At 46.0% G+C, this 15,734-nt stretch overlaps 1 protein-coding gene across 1 annotated transcript in view; it reads left to right on the top strand.

The window, feature by feature from the left end:
- Window positions 1–6,782: 6,782 nt before the first annotated feature.
- Window positions 6,783–15,734, top strand: part of LOC121844702 (endophilin-A1-like) — a 48,199-nt gene continuing 39,247 nt past the window's right edge. Inside the window, exon 1 of the mRNA XM_042315116.1 lies at window positions 6,783–7,056. Within this exon, the coding sequence (XP_042171050.1) occupies window positions 7,012–7,056 (45 nt within the window). The 5' untranslated portion in view covers window positions 6,783–7,011. The remainder of the gene's footprint in view (window positions 7,057–15,734) is intronic.

The following is a 15,734-nucleotide window of genomic DNA, read 5'->3' as shown; positions in this document are numbered from 1 at the left end:
GTGAGTGTGACTGCTGATCACTGCTCCATACAGACTAAACACACCCACAGCTGGTCCCTCTTGTTATTAAAGGAGATTTTTGTCTCTGTCGTTTATTTCCACCTTTTCCTCTCTTAAATGATAGAGTTATAGCCACTGCAATTGGTCAGTTTTGTGGAGAGAAGAAAGTATCTACCTTTTCACTTTGGCCTGGCCTCTCTCCATCTGTCTCCATGGTGCAGGTAAGATTTATGGGCTCGAGATGACAAACGGAAAGAGACCTCCACTGGAGGTCTGGGAGACACACACACACACACTGCTCACTCGGCCGTGGGATACAGCACTTTATCAGAGCTGAAGCCACTGACCAGTACTACTCATTCAGGACAACTGCATTCAGGTGGCTGACAGATGAGGTTGATATATAACTGATACTGTCTCTCTTTGAGCTGTTGTTTAGTTCTGTGATGTCATTTTCAACTGTAATGTAGTGATGTAGTACAGTATGCTTTTCTATTGAAGCATTAGTAACTACTTTGACTGGATCTGAGTTTATACTCCAGACCAGTGGTGACCCGTCGTTCAGGGCAGAGGTGACTGGATCTGAGTTTATACTCCAGACCAGTGGTGACCCGTCGTTCAGGGCAGAGGTGACTGGATCTGAGTTTATACTCCAGACCAGTGGTGACCCGTCGTTCAGGGCAGAGGTGACTGGATCTGAGTTTATACTCCAGACCAGTGGTGACCCGTCGTTCAGGGCAGAGGTGACTGGATCTGAGTTTATACTCCAGACCAGTGGTGACCCGTCGTTCAGGGCAGAGGTGACTGGATCTGAGTTTATACTCCAGACCAGTGGTGACCCGTCGTTCAGGGCAGAGGTGACTGGATCTGAGTTTATACTCCAGACCAGTGGTGACCCGTCGTTCAGGGCAGAGGTGACTGGATCTGAGTTTATACTCCAGACCAGTGGTGACCCGTCGTTCAGGGCAGAGGTGACTGGATCTGAGTTTATACTCCAGACCAGTGGTGACCCGTCGTTCAGGGCAGAGGTGACTGGATCTGAGTTTATACTCCAGACCAGTGGTGACCCGTCGTTCAGGGCAGAGGTGACTGGATCTGAGTTTATACTCCAGACCAGTGGTGACCCGTCGTTCAGGGCAGAGGTGACTGGATCTGAGTTTATACTCCAGACCAGTGGTGACCCGTCGTTCAGGGCAGAGGTGACTGGATCTGAGTTTATACTCCAGACCAGTGGTGACCCATCGTTCAGGGCAGAGGTGACTGGATCTGAGTTTATACTCCAGACCAGTGGTGACCCGTGGTTCAGGGCAGAGGTGACTGGATCTGAGTTTATACTCCAGACCAGTGGTGACCCGTCGTTCAGGGCAGAGGTGACTGGATCTGAGTTTATACTCCAGACCAGTGGTGACCCGTCGTTCAGGGCAGAGGTCACTGGATCTGAGTTTATACTCCAGACCAGTGGTGACCCGTCGTTCAGGGCAGAGGTGACTGGATCTGAGTTTATACTCCAGACCAGTGGTGACCCGTCGTTCAGGGCAGAGGTGACTGGATCTGAGTTTATACTCCAGACCAGTGGTGACCCGTCGTTCAGGGCAGAGGTGACTGGATCTGAGTTTATACTCCAGACCAGTGGTGACCCGTCGTTCAGGGCAGAGGTGACTGGATCTGAGTTTATACTCCAGACCAGTGGTGACCCGTCGTTCAGGGCAGAGGTGACTGGATCTGAGTTTATACTCCAGACCAGTGGTGACCCGTCGTTCAGGGCAGAGGTGACTGGATCTGAGTTTATACTCCAGACCAGTGGTGACCCGTCGTTCAGGGCAGAGGTCACTGGATCTGAGTTTATACTCCAGACCAGTGGTGACCCGTCGTTCAGGGCAGAGGTCACTGGATCTGAGTTTATACTCCAGACCAGTGGTGACCCGTCGTTCAGGGCAGAGGTCACTGGATCTGAGTTTATACTCCAGACCAGTGGTGACCCGTCGTTCAGGGCAGAGGTGACTGGATCTGAGTTTATACTCCAGACCAGTGGTGACCCGTCGTTCAGGGCAGAGGTGACTGGATCTGAGTTTATACTCCAGACCAGTGGTGACCCGTCGTTCAGGGCAGAGGTGACTGGATCTGAGTTTATACTCCAGACCAGTGGTGACCCATCGTTCAGGGCAGAGGTGACTGGATCTGAGTTTATACTCCAGACCAGTGGTGACCCATCGTTCAGGGCAGAGGTGACTGGATCTGAGTTTATACTCCAGACCAGTGGTGACCCATCGTTCAGGGCAGAGGTGACTGGATCTGAGTTTATACTCCAGACCAGTGGTGACCCATCGTTCAGGGCAGAGGTGACTGGATCTGAGTTTATACTCCAGACCAGTGGTGACCCATCGTTCAGGGCAGAGGTGACTGGATCTGAGTTTATATTCCAGACCAGTGGTGACCCATCGTTCAGGGCAGAGGTGACTGGATCTGAGTTTATACTCCAGACCAGTGGTGACCCATCGTTCAGGGCAGAGGTGACTGGATCTGAGTTTATATTCCGTACAATGGTGACCCATCGTTCAGGGCAGAGCCCCACCTGTTTTGAGCCCCACACATTTAGCTAAAAAAATATATTATTATTTTTTTTTCCTGTTTTGCATGTTATTTTGGCATTAATATGTGTCACATATCAGATTTCAAACCATTTAAAATATATAATTTTGAGTTAATAAACCCGCATACAAACATGGTCTCTTTTTTACTTTCTTGAGTAAGGCAGCTCCAAAATGCAGTTGTTTCAGCCTAGCTCAGTGCTTTCTGCAGCGGTGGGGCAGTCACAAAAAATACAGAGTGTAGGTGTTGGTAATCTTCTCTGATTGCGCCGTAATTGGCTCAGTGTTCTGTCACTCATGGGAACGCTACGTCACCGCAACCTCAGTCTACAGGGTGAGCTAGAAAGTTAAAGCCCCCTTAGGTGCTGCCATAGATTTACATTAGAAGCGCCCATCCAAGAAGGCTCAAGGTCATTGGCCACAGATAAAATGACGTCAAATCACTTTATATCTACAGTAGCTTTCTTTGGACTGATCATGTCAACACCTTACTTTCAAAGTCTTAGCTAACAGTCATCATCATGAATCATGTCAACAGTCTACTGGCAAATTATTTTCAATCCTTGTCATTTGAAGAAAAATTGTAGATAAAGCGTATCGGTGCTCCTCGGCCATTGGACATAAACACTACACAAGTTGTAAATCTCAAATTCAACGATGAGTGGTTTGGAAGGAATCAGTGGCTAACTGCAAGCATTGCAAAGCAATCACTATTTAGCTTCCCCTCCCTGCTATTGGGTGGAGAGGGTGTGTGGTCCAAGTCTGTGTTTCAGGGTCTCTTTTCCACGTTAAAAGGATAAATATTCACACACAACACTCTGGGCCAGAAAAGGTTGAATACATTGGCCATGCTGTCAATCCATCATGACTTCTGCCCTGTTCAAAACAACTGGAAACTCGGAACTGGGACATCTCAGACTTCAGTGAGTTCAAGACAACTGGGAACTCCGACTGGGAAAATAAGTTTTGAACAGTCATCCATCTCGGAATTTCAAGTTGGGAACTCAGCCTCTTTCTAGAGTTCCGACCTGAAGATCATTGACGTCATGATTCGATCTTGTTTTTTTCTGGGTTCCCAGTAGTCTTGAAAGCACCATAAATCCATAGAATGCCAGACTGCCAAATTCTTCCCACAAGAAGGACCGCCGCGCCACCTTCCTGTTCAAGTTAGCACAGCACAACGAGTCCAAATATGTATTGTATGCTGCTGAATAAATTATGTAATATGTCAGTGAAATATGTATACTGAGGCTAAGAAAGTAATACTTAGTGTATGTTGTGTAGTAAGCTGTTAGTAGCCCATGTGCCTCAACCTAATAGTTTGGTCCCTTTCCCCCTCATAACTTAGCCTACTGTTCTGACTTGGTGGTGCACATGTAGCCTATAGCCTGTTTTAGAGAAATGTCATCATCGAATATTGTAGGAGCTTTCATTGTCTCCTTATATGCCCCCTTTATTTATCATACGGTTCTGACTTGGTGTATAGGGACAATACTGTAAGAACGGCCCATGTTCTGAATTCTGGCACTGTACACTTCAAAAGTGCTGAACAAATAGTTATATTGACTACGTCCGTCTTAGCTCGCTCCTTAATGTCTTAATCAAAGTTACGGATTGCCTCTTATCCGCTCATTGTTTCCCTTATGCCACAGTTTGTACATCTCAATTGTCAGTAGAAACCACATTTGTTTAAGCAAGTCAGCCATTTCAGCTATGTATTTATTTATTTTTAAGCCAGTAAATGAGGCTGAATAAACTGTTTCGAGGCCAGACATGGCTCTGTTGATAGCCAGGTGTAGCATGGTAAGTATTCACTCCATTGTGTTGAAAAGAAAGCTCTGCTGTTGGGACAGATTTATGTTGGCCTTAACAGTTTGTGGGCACCTTTGTCACCATTAATGCATTGTTTAGTGTTGTATTGTATAGTGGCTTTGCTGGCATACATCTAAAAAATATATGTTGAGTTTGCCCCACCAAGATTTACGTGCTAAAATCGCCACTGCCACAGTGGCATGTTAATTAGAGCGTAGATGCTTCTTCTGTCCATTGTTCATTCGCTGTGCGCCTAGGTCTACCATTTGACCACAAGGTGTCGCCAAGACAATGTACTTTATCATTCAGGCAGACATGTATTTTAGCGTTTGGGCCTTTACGTGCTGCGTATACCATTTGACCACAAGGTGGCGGCAATACAGTGTTATACAGTAGTTCTGAAAGAAATACATAGTGCCAGACAGTCATGTTTTTAATAGATGCACTTTGGGTTGTTGTCCACATGATGGCCCTATTTCCCATAGGAAAGACTGGCCTGCCTGCACTGGCATTGACAAACTACTTTGCCGGTTTGGACCTAAAACCTACAAGCGAGTCGAATGTTGTGTTCACATTTGCTGGACGAATTAAATGGATTTGAGTCACACCGCCGCCTCCATGCCATATCACCATAATGCACTAATTACCTGCTTCTGCATTATTCACACGTATCACCATGAATCATACCCCATGTTGTTTATTAGTGTTAACCATATGTGTGAGTAAAAGTGTTTATCACACTCAATATGACTCTCTCTCTCACACACACACACATCATATCCTAGGCCTAGACCTCCCACCACCGACCCAGAAAATGCATAATATGGCTTCAGCTTGCAAAAATGAGCAATTAATCAGTAATACAATGTTATTGTTGCACATTGAGGCTGTTCACCAACAACCATAGATCTACTTGAGTTCTGTATTAGGGATAGTCAATGAACAGGGGGAAGAAAGTCATGAGTAAATTAAACTGACGTTATATAGTTACACAAGAATGAAGGCTACTCATTTCCAGGGCAGGCATATAAGCCAAGTCTTTCATTTCCACCAATATATATTTCAGAAGTTACCTATCACAGGGCCTCCTGCCACACCGTGTGTAATTTTATATCTAGATATCGACATTTAGCTTGGGCCCTCCTCAGGGCTGTAATAGTGTCCATATTGGATGCATCTCAAACCGTTTGCCAAAATGAAACTATCGGCCTGGCGCTAAGGGCTGAGCTGCAAGAATGTGAAGCTTCTTCAGCTCAGTGTTAATTTAAGGACCATAGCTAGGCTACTTTTTGATAGTAAGCAGGCCAAGAATATTGTGATGGGCGGATGGTGTGTAGGCTAGGTGTGTTAGGCTAGGTGTGTTAGGCTAGGTGTGTAGGCTAGGTATGTTAGGCTAGGTGTGTAGGCTAGGTGGGGGTAGGCTAGGTGTGTAGGTGTAGGCTAGGTGTGTTAGGCTAGGTGTGTAGGCTAGGTGTGTAGGCTAGGTGTGTTAGGTTAGGTGTGTAGGCTAGGTGTGTTAGGCTAGGTGTGTTAGGCTATTCAATATGTGTGAACACATTTGATGTTTTAGTCGTATAATTATTGGAATTAAGTTTAGATTGAATAGGCTCAACTTTTGAGCTCATGTATGTTTTATGTGTATTCATTGTTGTTCTTAATCTGGACCTTTACGACTTCAGTTGGATTGTAGTCATAAGTGTCGAATCTATTTAATGTGTTAACTAGGAAAGGACCTTTAGCTCTGTGTGCCCAATCATTCCTGCTAGAGCGCCTATGCTGGTTGCTGTCCATGGTGCTAGAACCGGCTACGTACGTGGTGCTGAAACTCTCAACTCATAGCTACCGCGGATACCATGTCTGGTAGGCTCCTTTTTTAAACCTTTATTTAATTAGGCAAGTCAGTTAAGAACAAATTCTTATTTTCAATGACGGCCTAGGAACAGTTGCCTATTCAGGGACAGAACGACAGATTTGTACCTTGTAAGCTCGGGGATTTGAACTTGCAACCTTTCGGTCCAACGCTCTACCCTGCCTCCCCATATGCCTTTTTAATCTGTGGTGTATATCAATGTCTTGACAAGGTTGTAATGCACATTGTTCTATTTGGATTTCGTAGGCTATTAAAATAGGAATGAAAGGCCGATTCTTGATTCTAGCTTCAAGTGATGTAATTCCCTCCGTGCCAATTTGTTTTTTCATACTTGTCTGCCATGTCACGTCCCGATTTAGCGCTTATATCCCCTTATTCGCCACACTCTCCTCTAAAATGGCGTGATTACAGCGTATGCCCGTTTAAACATGCCGTGTCGTGCAGTGGTAGATAGACTGGCCAACTCTGTAGCCTACGCTGCTGCTTTAAAAAAAGAGCCTGGTTGCGGAGCGCTGACGTCACTGGCGTGTCGTACATGTGGGTTTGACATTCGGTAGACTATGCTGATCACTGATCACGGCCCCCGCTCAAAGGAGATTCCCAATAGTTAAGAGCAATACAGAGGGGTTTTCCTCGGAAGCAATATCATACCACGCAATTAGGAGCCGAGATTCCTGCAAAACAATCCCACATCAGCTCGTAATCCATCTAGAATCGTCGTGTATAGCAGCAGCAGGAGCCATGTCTGTAGCTGGGTTTAAGAAACAGTTCCACAAAGCTACTCAGGTAAGCCGCATTGTTAATTCAAATAATACAGGACATTGTCGTGCCTTTTGGATATAGTAGCCTAATCGTGTAGATGCATTGAATGTCAAGGGCTTTCGTGATTGCTAGTTAATGCTGTGTGAGGTTGGTGTTGAAAGGATAACATAACAGTATGTGCCTCATTAGTTATGCGCAGCGTTTTTCCGTGGTAGACAGTTTGTAGCATATTTGCGGTTGCATCATGGCTAATACGGTATATTGTGAGGAAATTGATCTTCCTATAACCGACTGCACTGCATGTATCCCTTCAATGGCGCTCGAATCCCCTAAATGAATGACATCAAAAGGACTGGCGCGACGCAGCAATGCGCCACGGGCCGCATCATTCTTATCCCTCTGAAACGTGCAGAGAGAGTGATAAATTAACCTTTGACATTCTATGCAGAGAGTGATTTCAGGTCAAAAGAACAAAATGGGGATTGTTTTCACGATAATCCCTTTGCTCTACGGTCCGTGCTATCCGGGATCCTTGGGATGTCCCTAGCGGATTGGAAAATGACATGTTTTAAATGGTTAAGATTAGGGTTTAGTGTAGGGACGTCCCAAGGATACCGGATAGCACTGACCGTCTACATCACAGACCGTCGGTACAGGACAGATGGTCTGAAAATGTGATGATGGGTACACCTTCTCCACTTCACATGACGTTCCGCCTGTACCGGAGAAAAACTCCAGCTTGGAACAACGAATAATGTTATTATCTGTTTTTTTCTACCATAAGGGCCAGACCAGTGCGTTATTAAATCGCCTTTATGTAACTGTTAAATGCGTCCTGGTTGAAATCCTCCCAACGCGGTTGCGCAGGTTGACCTCGCCGCCCTCTAAAACCGGGCATCTCACGACCGGCCTCTAACTGTCCTGACAAACTGTCTAGAGTTAGGCCTACTGAATCTAATTCCTCCCAGGGTGCTTTCTCCAACTTGCTGACGATGCAGAAAACCGTACAATGTGTGAAATGATCCGTCATTTAAGTATAATTGTAATGCATCCCGGTGGACGCATCTACACACTGCAAAATGGTTTAGGGCCATCCCAATCTCTGTTTAGTGTTTTTACTGGTTTAAAAATAGACTATAGCTAATGCTGTTTTAATCACTTTGGACGGATTTAAGACACCGTTGGGAAGTGTCTGTGCGCCCCATTGGCCTGTCCCTTTAAAACGCCCGGCGCACCGTGGTTCAGTCCTGCCAAACTGATGTCCAAAGACGTTCTGCACCAGCCCTGAGTGTCTCTAACTGAAGGGCTTACATTTTATCTTCAAGCTGGGTTTAACCTCCCTGGAGAGTTCGCGGGGGTGTTGCGTTGGAGTGCTGGGTGACATGTGCTCTGGGAGGACCTAGAACAGGGCTGAGTCACCCTGTCACTCTGGCCATGTCTACACTTGACACTTACATGTTACTTCTGCTATCAGAATGCGAAGATCGCATTGAAAAAACGGGCCTAGACACACAAGAGTGGCTTTGTGGTCTGATTGTGTTCAGATCTGGCTGACCACTTCAGGAGCTGGTCAGGGCTGCATTGTGTACAGATTTCTCCTGGGTGTGGATGCAATCAGGCTGCCGAAAGCACATACAGTGGGCAACGTCATCAGCACTCCTCCCACAAGTCTCCAGAAAACGTGTGTTTTGGGACAGAGAGGCACTTTCTCATTATAACATTGGAGGAAATGCGTTCCTAGCATGAGGAACATGTTTGCTGGCCTTATAAATGCTAGCCAGCTAGCTAATATTTAGAAAAACTATTTTTTGTTTAGTAGTTATGCTAACCTGTTTGCAATCCCTGTAGTGTTGTTTGCTAGCTTGCAGGCTAGCTACAGAGGTTAGCTGGCTAGTTTGCTACGGTAGTTAGCAACTGACATCAGTTGTTGTGTTATCATATTTAGCCTACTCCACCGTTTTGTAGAGTGAATATTGGCATTTGAATGTAGTGCTGGAAAAGGGAATCCAGACACACTGTGGACACGGTAGACATGTTTCATGTAGATGCCTGACACGTTCGGAACTCCATGATCAGAACTCTATGATCAGAACATTAAAACGCATGAACTGTCAAGTCTAAACAAGGCCTCTGTCCTCTCATACTGGTTTAGTACACTGCACACACCCCATGACATTAGTCAATCGCTGACAGTCAATTCAGTTATATTGTATGTGCAGTCACTTGTTAAGAGACAAGCAAAGACAATGACTGAATCATACAGTCAATGAATACTGCCAAATGCACAGCAACAGGTCATTGAATGTCAGCTGCTTCGATCTCAACATTCAGTTCATGTTCAATACACTTTGAACATTGTGTCCCATAACTGTTACGCCACATGCAATGTGTTACCAATGAATGATGCAAGTTAATGGTTTCTAATGTATTATAATGCCGTTTCAACCTGTCAGAGTATATGTACTACTGCTTTGAGAAACAGTGAGATGTACAAATATCCTTGTGGTAGAAGTAGCCAAGCCATGTCTGGGTAGAATAGAGATGTAGTTGTGGTCAAGTCACCTGAAGGAGGGAGCTGTCTGTCACTGTCACAGTGGGAAACCTTATCTCTCCCTTTAGATTTGACCTCGGAGCACCCAGACTGTGTGTATCTGTCACCATAGACATACAGATGTAGTCATACATCGTTGGTCTTTACAGCAGTGGGCCTATATTTAATGTATTACTGTTATTTTACCAGGTAAGTTGACTGAGAACACATTCTCATTTACAGCAATGACCTGGAGAATAGTTACAGGGGAGAGGAGGGGGATGAATGAGCCAATTGAACGCTGGAGATGATTAGGTGGCCATGATGGTATGAGGGACAGATTGGGAATGTAGCCAGGACACCGGGGATCTTTAGTGACCACAGAGAGTCAGGACAGAAGTTTAATATCCCATCCAAAAGATGGCACCCTACACAGGGCAATATCCCCAATCACTGCCCTGGGGCATTGGGATATTTCTTAGACCTGAGGAAAGCGTGCCTCCTACTGGCCCTCCAACACCACTTCCAGCAGCATCTGTTCTCCCATCCAGGGACCAACCCTGCTTAGCTTCAGAAGCAAGCCAGCAGTGGGATGCAGAGTGGTATGCTGCTGGCCAATATGAGTGTATAAGTGTATGAGTGTGTAAACCTCAGGAGGTATAGGAGGAGCTCTCTCCTGCTATCTGCCTTTACACACACACACACACACTGCATGCTGCACTCAGTCTCCCATGCAGTGACAGCAGGGCTCCCTCTATTCATCTGAGAGCAAATGTTATGCCTGTCCCTTGACAGAGGAGATCAGTGGGGAAGATGGGTGGATGAACAGGCCTAAGGAGGGGGGAGGGGCTTATGGGTGGGGTCTCCACTTGGCTGACCCTCAACACTGGGACCCCACAAGGGTGCGTGCTCAGCCCCCCTCCTGTACTCCCTGTTCACCCACGACTGCGTGGCCACTCACGCCTCCAACTCATTCATCAAGTTTGCAGACAACACAGCAGCAGTGGGCTTGATTACCAATAACGACGAGACGGCCTACAGGGAGGAGGTGAGGGCACTCGGAGTGTGGTGTCAGGAAAACAACTCTCACTCAACTCTCACTCAACGTCAACAAAACAAAGGAGATGATCATGGACTTCAGGAAACAGCAGAGGGAGCACCCCCCAATCCACATAGAAGGGACAGCAGTGGAGAAGGTCGAAAGTTTTAAAGTTCCTCGGCGTACACATCACAGACAAACTGAAATGTTCCACCCCACAGACAGACAAACTGAAATGTTCCACCCCACAGACAGCGTGGTGAAGAAGACTCAACAGCGCCTCTTCAACCTCAGAGGCTGAAGAAATGTGGCTTGTCACCCAAAACCCTTATAAACTTTTAGATGCACAATCGATAACATCCTGTCGGGCTGTGTCACAGCCTGGTAACGCAACTGCTATCACAGCCTGGTACGGAAACTGCTCCGCCCACAACCGTAAGGCTCTCCAGAGGGTAGTGAGGTCTGCACAACGCAACCCCCGGGGGCAAACTACTTGCCCCCCATGACACGTACAGCACCCAATGTCACAGGAAGGCCAAAAAGATCATCAAGGACAACAACCACCCGAGCCACTGCCTATTCACACCGTTACCATCCAGAAGGTGAGGTCAGTACAGGTGCATCAAAGCTGGGACCGAGAGACTGAAAAACAGCTTCTATCTCAGGGCCATCAGACTGTTAAACAGCCACCAGTAACTCAGAGAGACTGCTGCCCACATTGAGACCCAATCACTGGCCACTTTAATAAATGGATCACTAGTCACTTTAAATAATGTCACTTTAATAATGTTTACATATCTTATATTACTCATTATCACATGTATATACTGTATTTTATACTATCTATTGCATCTTGCCTATGCCTCTCGGCCATCGCTCATCCAATATGTACATATTCTCATTCACCCCTTTACATATGTGTGTATTAGGTAGTTGTTGTGGAATTGTTAGATTACTTGTTAGTTATTACTGCACTGTCGGAACTAGAAGCATTTCGCTACACTTGCATTACCACCTGCTAACCTGCATTACCACCTGCTAGCCTGCATTACCACCTGCTTATCTGCATTACCACCTGCTAGCCATGTGTGTGTGACCAATAAGATGTCATTTGATTTGGTATATGTTTTTAATATGTGGTCGTTCTGGTTACAAGACAAAGCATCCATCTCTAAAAGGTCAAAAGTGCATGTTGTTCCTTTGAAGGTTTACATCTGAGCCAAGGGTCACCTTTTGTGGCTTTGGCTCATAGAGGTTAAGGTCCAGTGACCTGATCTGGAATCAGTTCTAACAGATGCAATGATCCAGAACGTTATTGTACTGGATGTCCCAGGAATCTCAACTGACCCGACATTGGCCAGAGCTAATGCTAATGGCTAATTACCCATCAGACCCTGCCTTGCCTGTGTGATTGTGTAGCAGATGCTTTGCGGTGTATATTTCATGTTCCATTTCCCTCCTGCACGCTGTGCATTATCCCTTCTTCACTCAGGCTTTATGGGCCAGGGCTCTGTGGGGAACAACTGGCCATAAAAAGCTGCTGGTTTCACTGAGGGATTTAGTACACACAGTTGTGTACACACACACACACACTGTTCACTCTCTTACACAATCTCTCTTGCACGCACTGTACAAGGGCAACTGCAATGCAGTCCATTTAATATTGGTGAGAGAGGAGAGGGAAGCACGGGGCATGAAGGTTAAAGCAACCAAGTCTCCCTCCATCCCTTCACTGGACACAAATCCATCCTGATCTCTAGAGAAGCTTTATAAATTGAAATGAGACATTTCTCTAGAGAAGTTTAATAAGGTGCAATGAGAAATAGTCTCTCCGGCTCACTGGGAAACATGACTGTATTACGTCTTTGATTTGGGAAGCAATTAGGATGACTCACGCCTAGGATGTTTTTCTCCAAATTGGTTGTGTTATTTAGAGTATTTATAGAGGAAAGTGTGTGTGTTACTCCATCCGTCGACTTTGCCCTAAGTGAAAGAGGAAGGAAATGGAGAGAGGGATAGAGGGACAGAGAAAGAGAGCCATGAGTCAGAAGCATCAGTTAGTGTGGAGGAGAACAGATGCTCTCCAAATGCCAGGCTTATATTCCCATGGTAGGATGAGAGGCCCCATACTGAATGTTAGCCATGGCATGATTGACTCTCACACGTCATAGACTACTGCTGATCCACAGCTACCCACATGAACTAGGCTAACGTTTGTTGTGGGGCAAACACATGAACTAGACTAACGTTTGTTATGGGGCAAACACATGAACTAGGCTAACGTTTGTTGTCGGGCAAACACATGAACTAGGCTAACGTTTGTTGTGGGGCAAACACATGAACTAGGCTAACGTTTGTTGTCGGGCAAACACATGAACTAGGCTAACGTTTGTTGTGGGGCAAACGCATGGCTAGGCTAACGTTTGTTGTGGGGCAAACACATGAACTAGGCTAACGTTTGTTGTGGGGCAAACACATGAACTAGGCTAACGTTTGTTGTGGGGCAAACACATGAACTAGGCTAACGTTTGTTGTGGGGCAAACACATGAACTAGGCTAACGTTTGTTGTGGGGCAAACACTAACGTTTGTTGTGGGGCAAACACATGAACTAGGCTAACGTTTGTTGTGGGGCAAACACATGAACTAGGCTAACGTTTGTTGTGGGGCAAACACATGAACTAGGCTAACGTTTGTTGTGGGGCAAACACATGAACTAGGCTAACGTTTGTTGTGGGGCAAACACATGAATTAAGCTAACGTTTGAAAACACATGAACTAGGCTAACGTTTGTTGTGGGGCAAACACATGAACTAGGCTAACGTTTGTTGTGGGGCAAACACATGAACTAGGCTAACGTTTGTTGTGGGGCAAACACATGAACTAGGCTAATGTTTGTTGTGGGGCAAACACATGAACTAGGCTAATGTTTGTTGTGGGGCAAACACATGAACTAGGCTAGTAGATTAGTAGAATGCACAAGGTGCAATTTCTAAATTGGGTAGTGCATCATCACTTCCTCTTGTCATGTCAGTCATGTCATTACTTCGAGAGCTATTTATAAATGTCCAGATCAAGTCCGCCATATCAGCTGTTTTTTTTATTTAGGTTTTTAGCCCGTAGATATTGTCATATTTAGTCACTCAAATATCACATGAATACACATTGGACATGGCAAAATGTGTAGAATTGCAAGACAATTAGCTTTAAACCTGCAAAATTCTCTCCACCACCAAGAGGAGTGTGAACAGTTTGTGTCATGAGCAGTGCTTGTACCCATAGAAATAGATGTGGCGCATGCTGGATGTTCCCCAATGCTGCAAGGGGAGCCCCTGATCTACCCCATGTTCTGTTATGCTAGAGGGGAAACCCTCTTCTTCACCAGAACATGCCCTCCTCAGAACATTGGTTGTGACGTTCTGTTTTTACCCCAGGGTAGCTCCGTAGTACATTGCATCTAATGGTAATAGTCTGCTAGCCTGGCTGACACTGGCCTGGCTGACACTGGCCTGGCTGACAATGGCCTGGCTGACAATGGCCTGGCTGACAATGGCCTGGCTGACACTGGCCTGGCTGACACTGGCCTGGCTGACACTGGCCTGGCTGACACTGGCCTGGCTGACACTGGCCTGGCTGACACTGGCCTGGCTGACAATGGCCTGGCTGACAATGGCCTGGCTGACAATGGCCTGGCTGACAATGGCCTCTGACAATGGCCATTTGACAATGGCCTGGCTGACAATGGCCTGGCTGACAATGGCCTGGCTGACAATGGCCTGGCTGACAATGGCCTGGCTACAATGGCCTGGCTGACAATGGCCTGGCTGACACTGGCTGGCTGACACTGGCCTGGCTGATGCGACCACGTGAATCACAGCACGGGGAGAGCTGTGAAAATCGCACTGGTCTAGAGGCCATTTGACAATGCAATTTTGTCTCAGAATTTGAGTGATGTGTTTGATTGGTTCTCTCAAATGTATGGATATGAAAATCCAACAGTAGTAATGGAAGGGGGGAGCTTCGGAGCTCGGGGCCTGTGTGGTTGTCCATAAGTCAGAAAGACATGGAGGAGAACCAACCAGGAAAATCACTGACCTCCTTCATTATAAACACATCGGCTGACAACATCAAAGAGCCACTCCAAGCTCTAACATCCGAATAACATGGAGGACTTTGAGAGTTAGGTCTTAACTGGCTTAGACTAACAGTCTGCCAACAGGTAACTAAAAATACATTCAAAAAATCTACTGCTGGGGGAGGGAGAAAGAGAGAGGGGGGAAGGAGGTTCAGAGGAAATGGGGAGCTTCAGAAAGTGTCTGCAGGGTCTTTGGCTGTGCAGAGTTTGACTGTACAGAAATGGATGTTTTAGATAAATGTCAGAAGGGTAAAATCGGGCCGTCTCTGACACGACTGTTGTTGAAGTGATTTTAATGCTGGCTTGTTCAGTAGAGGTTACATTGGTGATTCAGGAGCTAAAATAACATGGCTACTGTAATCTTCTTATGCCCTATTACATGGCAGGTTATTCCACTGGCTAAGTGACTGTTAGTCTGGCTTAGCTACATGGGTGAGAACAGGAGTAAAATAACATGGAGGTCTCTGTTCAGTAGAGGTTAAAGTGACTGTTAGTCTGGCTTAGCTACATGGGTGAGAACAGGAGTAAAATAACATGGAGGTCTCTGTTCAGTAGAGGTTAAAGTGACTGTTAGTCTGGCTTAGCTACATGGGTGAGATCAGGAGTAAAATAACATGGAGGTCTCTGTTCAGTAGAGGTTAAAGTGACTGTTAGTCTGGCTTAGCTACATGGGTGAGATCAGGAGTAAAATAACATGGAGGTCTCTGTTCAGTAGAGGTTAAAGTGGAGCGTTGTGAATGCTGTGAGTTAAGTCACTGTTCTTAATGAAGCAGCGTTTTTTCACTCCACTGCTGTGTCTGATAAATGATTCAGGCCTCTTGTGCTTTCTTCTTCTGAGAGCTACTGTGGCACAGATAGACCGCAGCAAGACAGCGTGCGAGCGGATGTGTCTGTCTGGTCTGTGTGTGTGTGTGTGTGTGTGTGTGTGTGTGTGTATTCCTGAGATATGATGCTGCAGTTTCTCTATGGATATCAGGTGGCACTAAGAGCTACTGAACC

The sequence above is a fragment of the Oncorhynchus tshawytscha genome, unplaced genomic scaffold (genome assembly GCF_018296145.1).
Source record: "Oncorhynchus tshawytscha isolate Ot180627B unplaced genomic scaffold, Otsh_v2.0 Un_contig_10559_pilon_pilon, whole genome shotgun sequence".
In the NCBI taxonomy this organism is placed as follows: Eukaryota; Metazoa; Chordata; class Actinopteri; order Salmoniformes; family Salmonidae; genus Oncorhynchus; species Oncorhynchus tshawytscha.
This window is presented reverse-complemented; position numbering and strand designations above follow the sequence as displayed.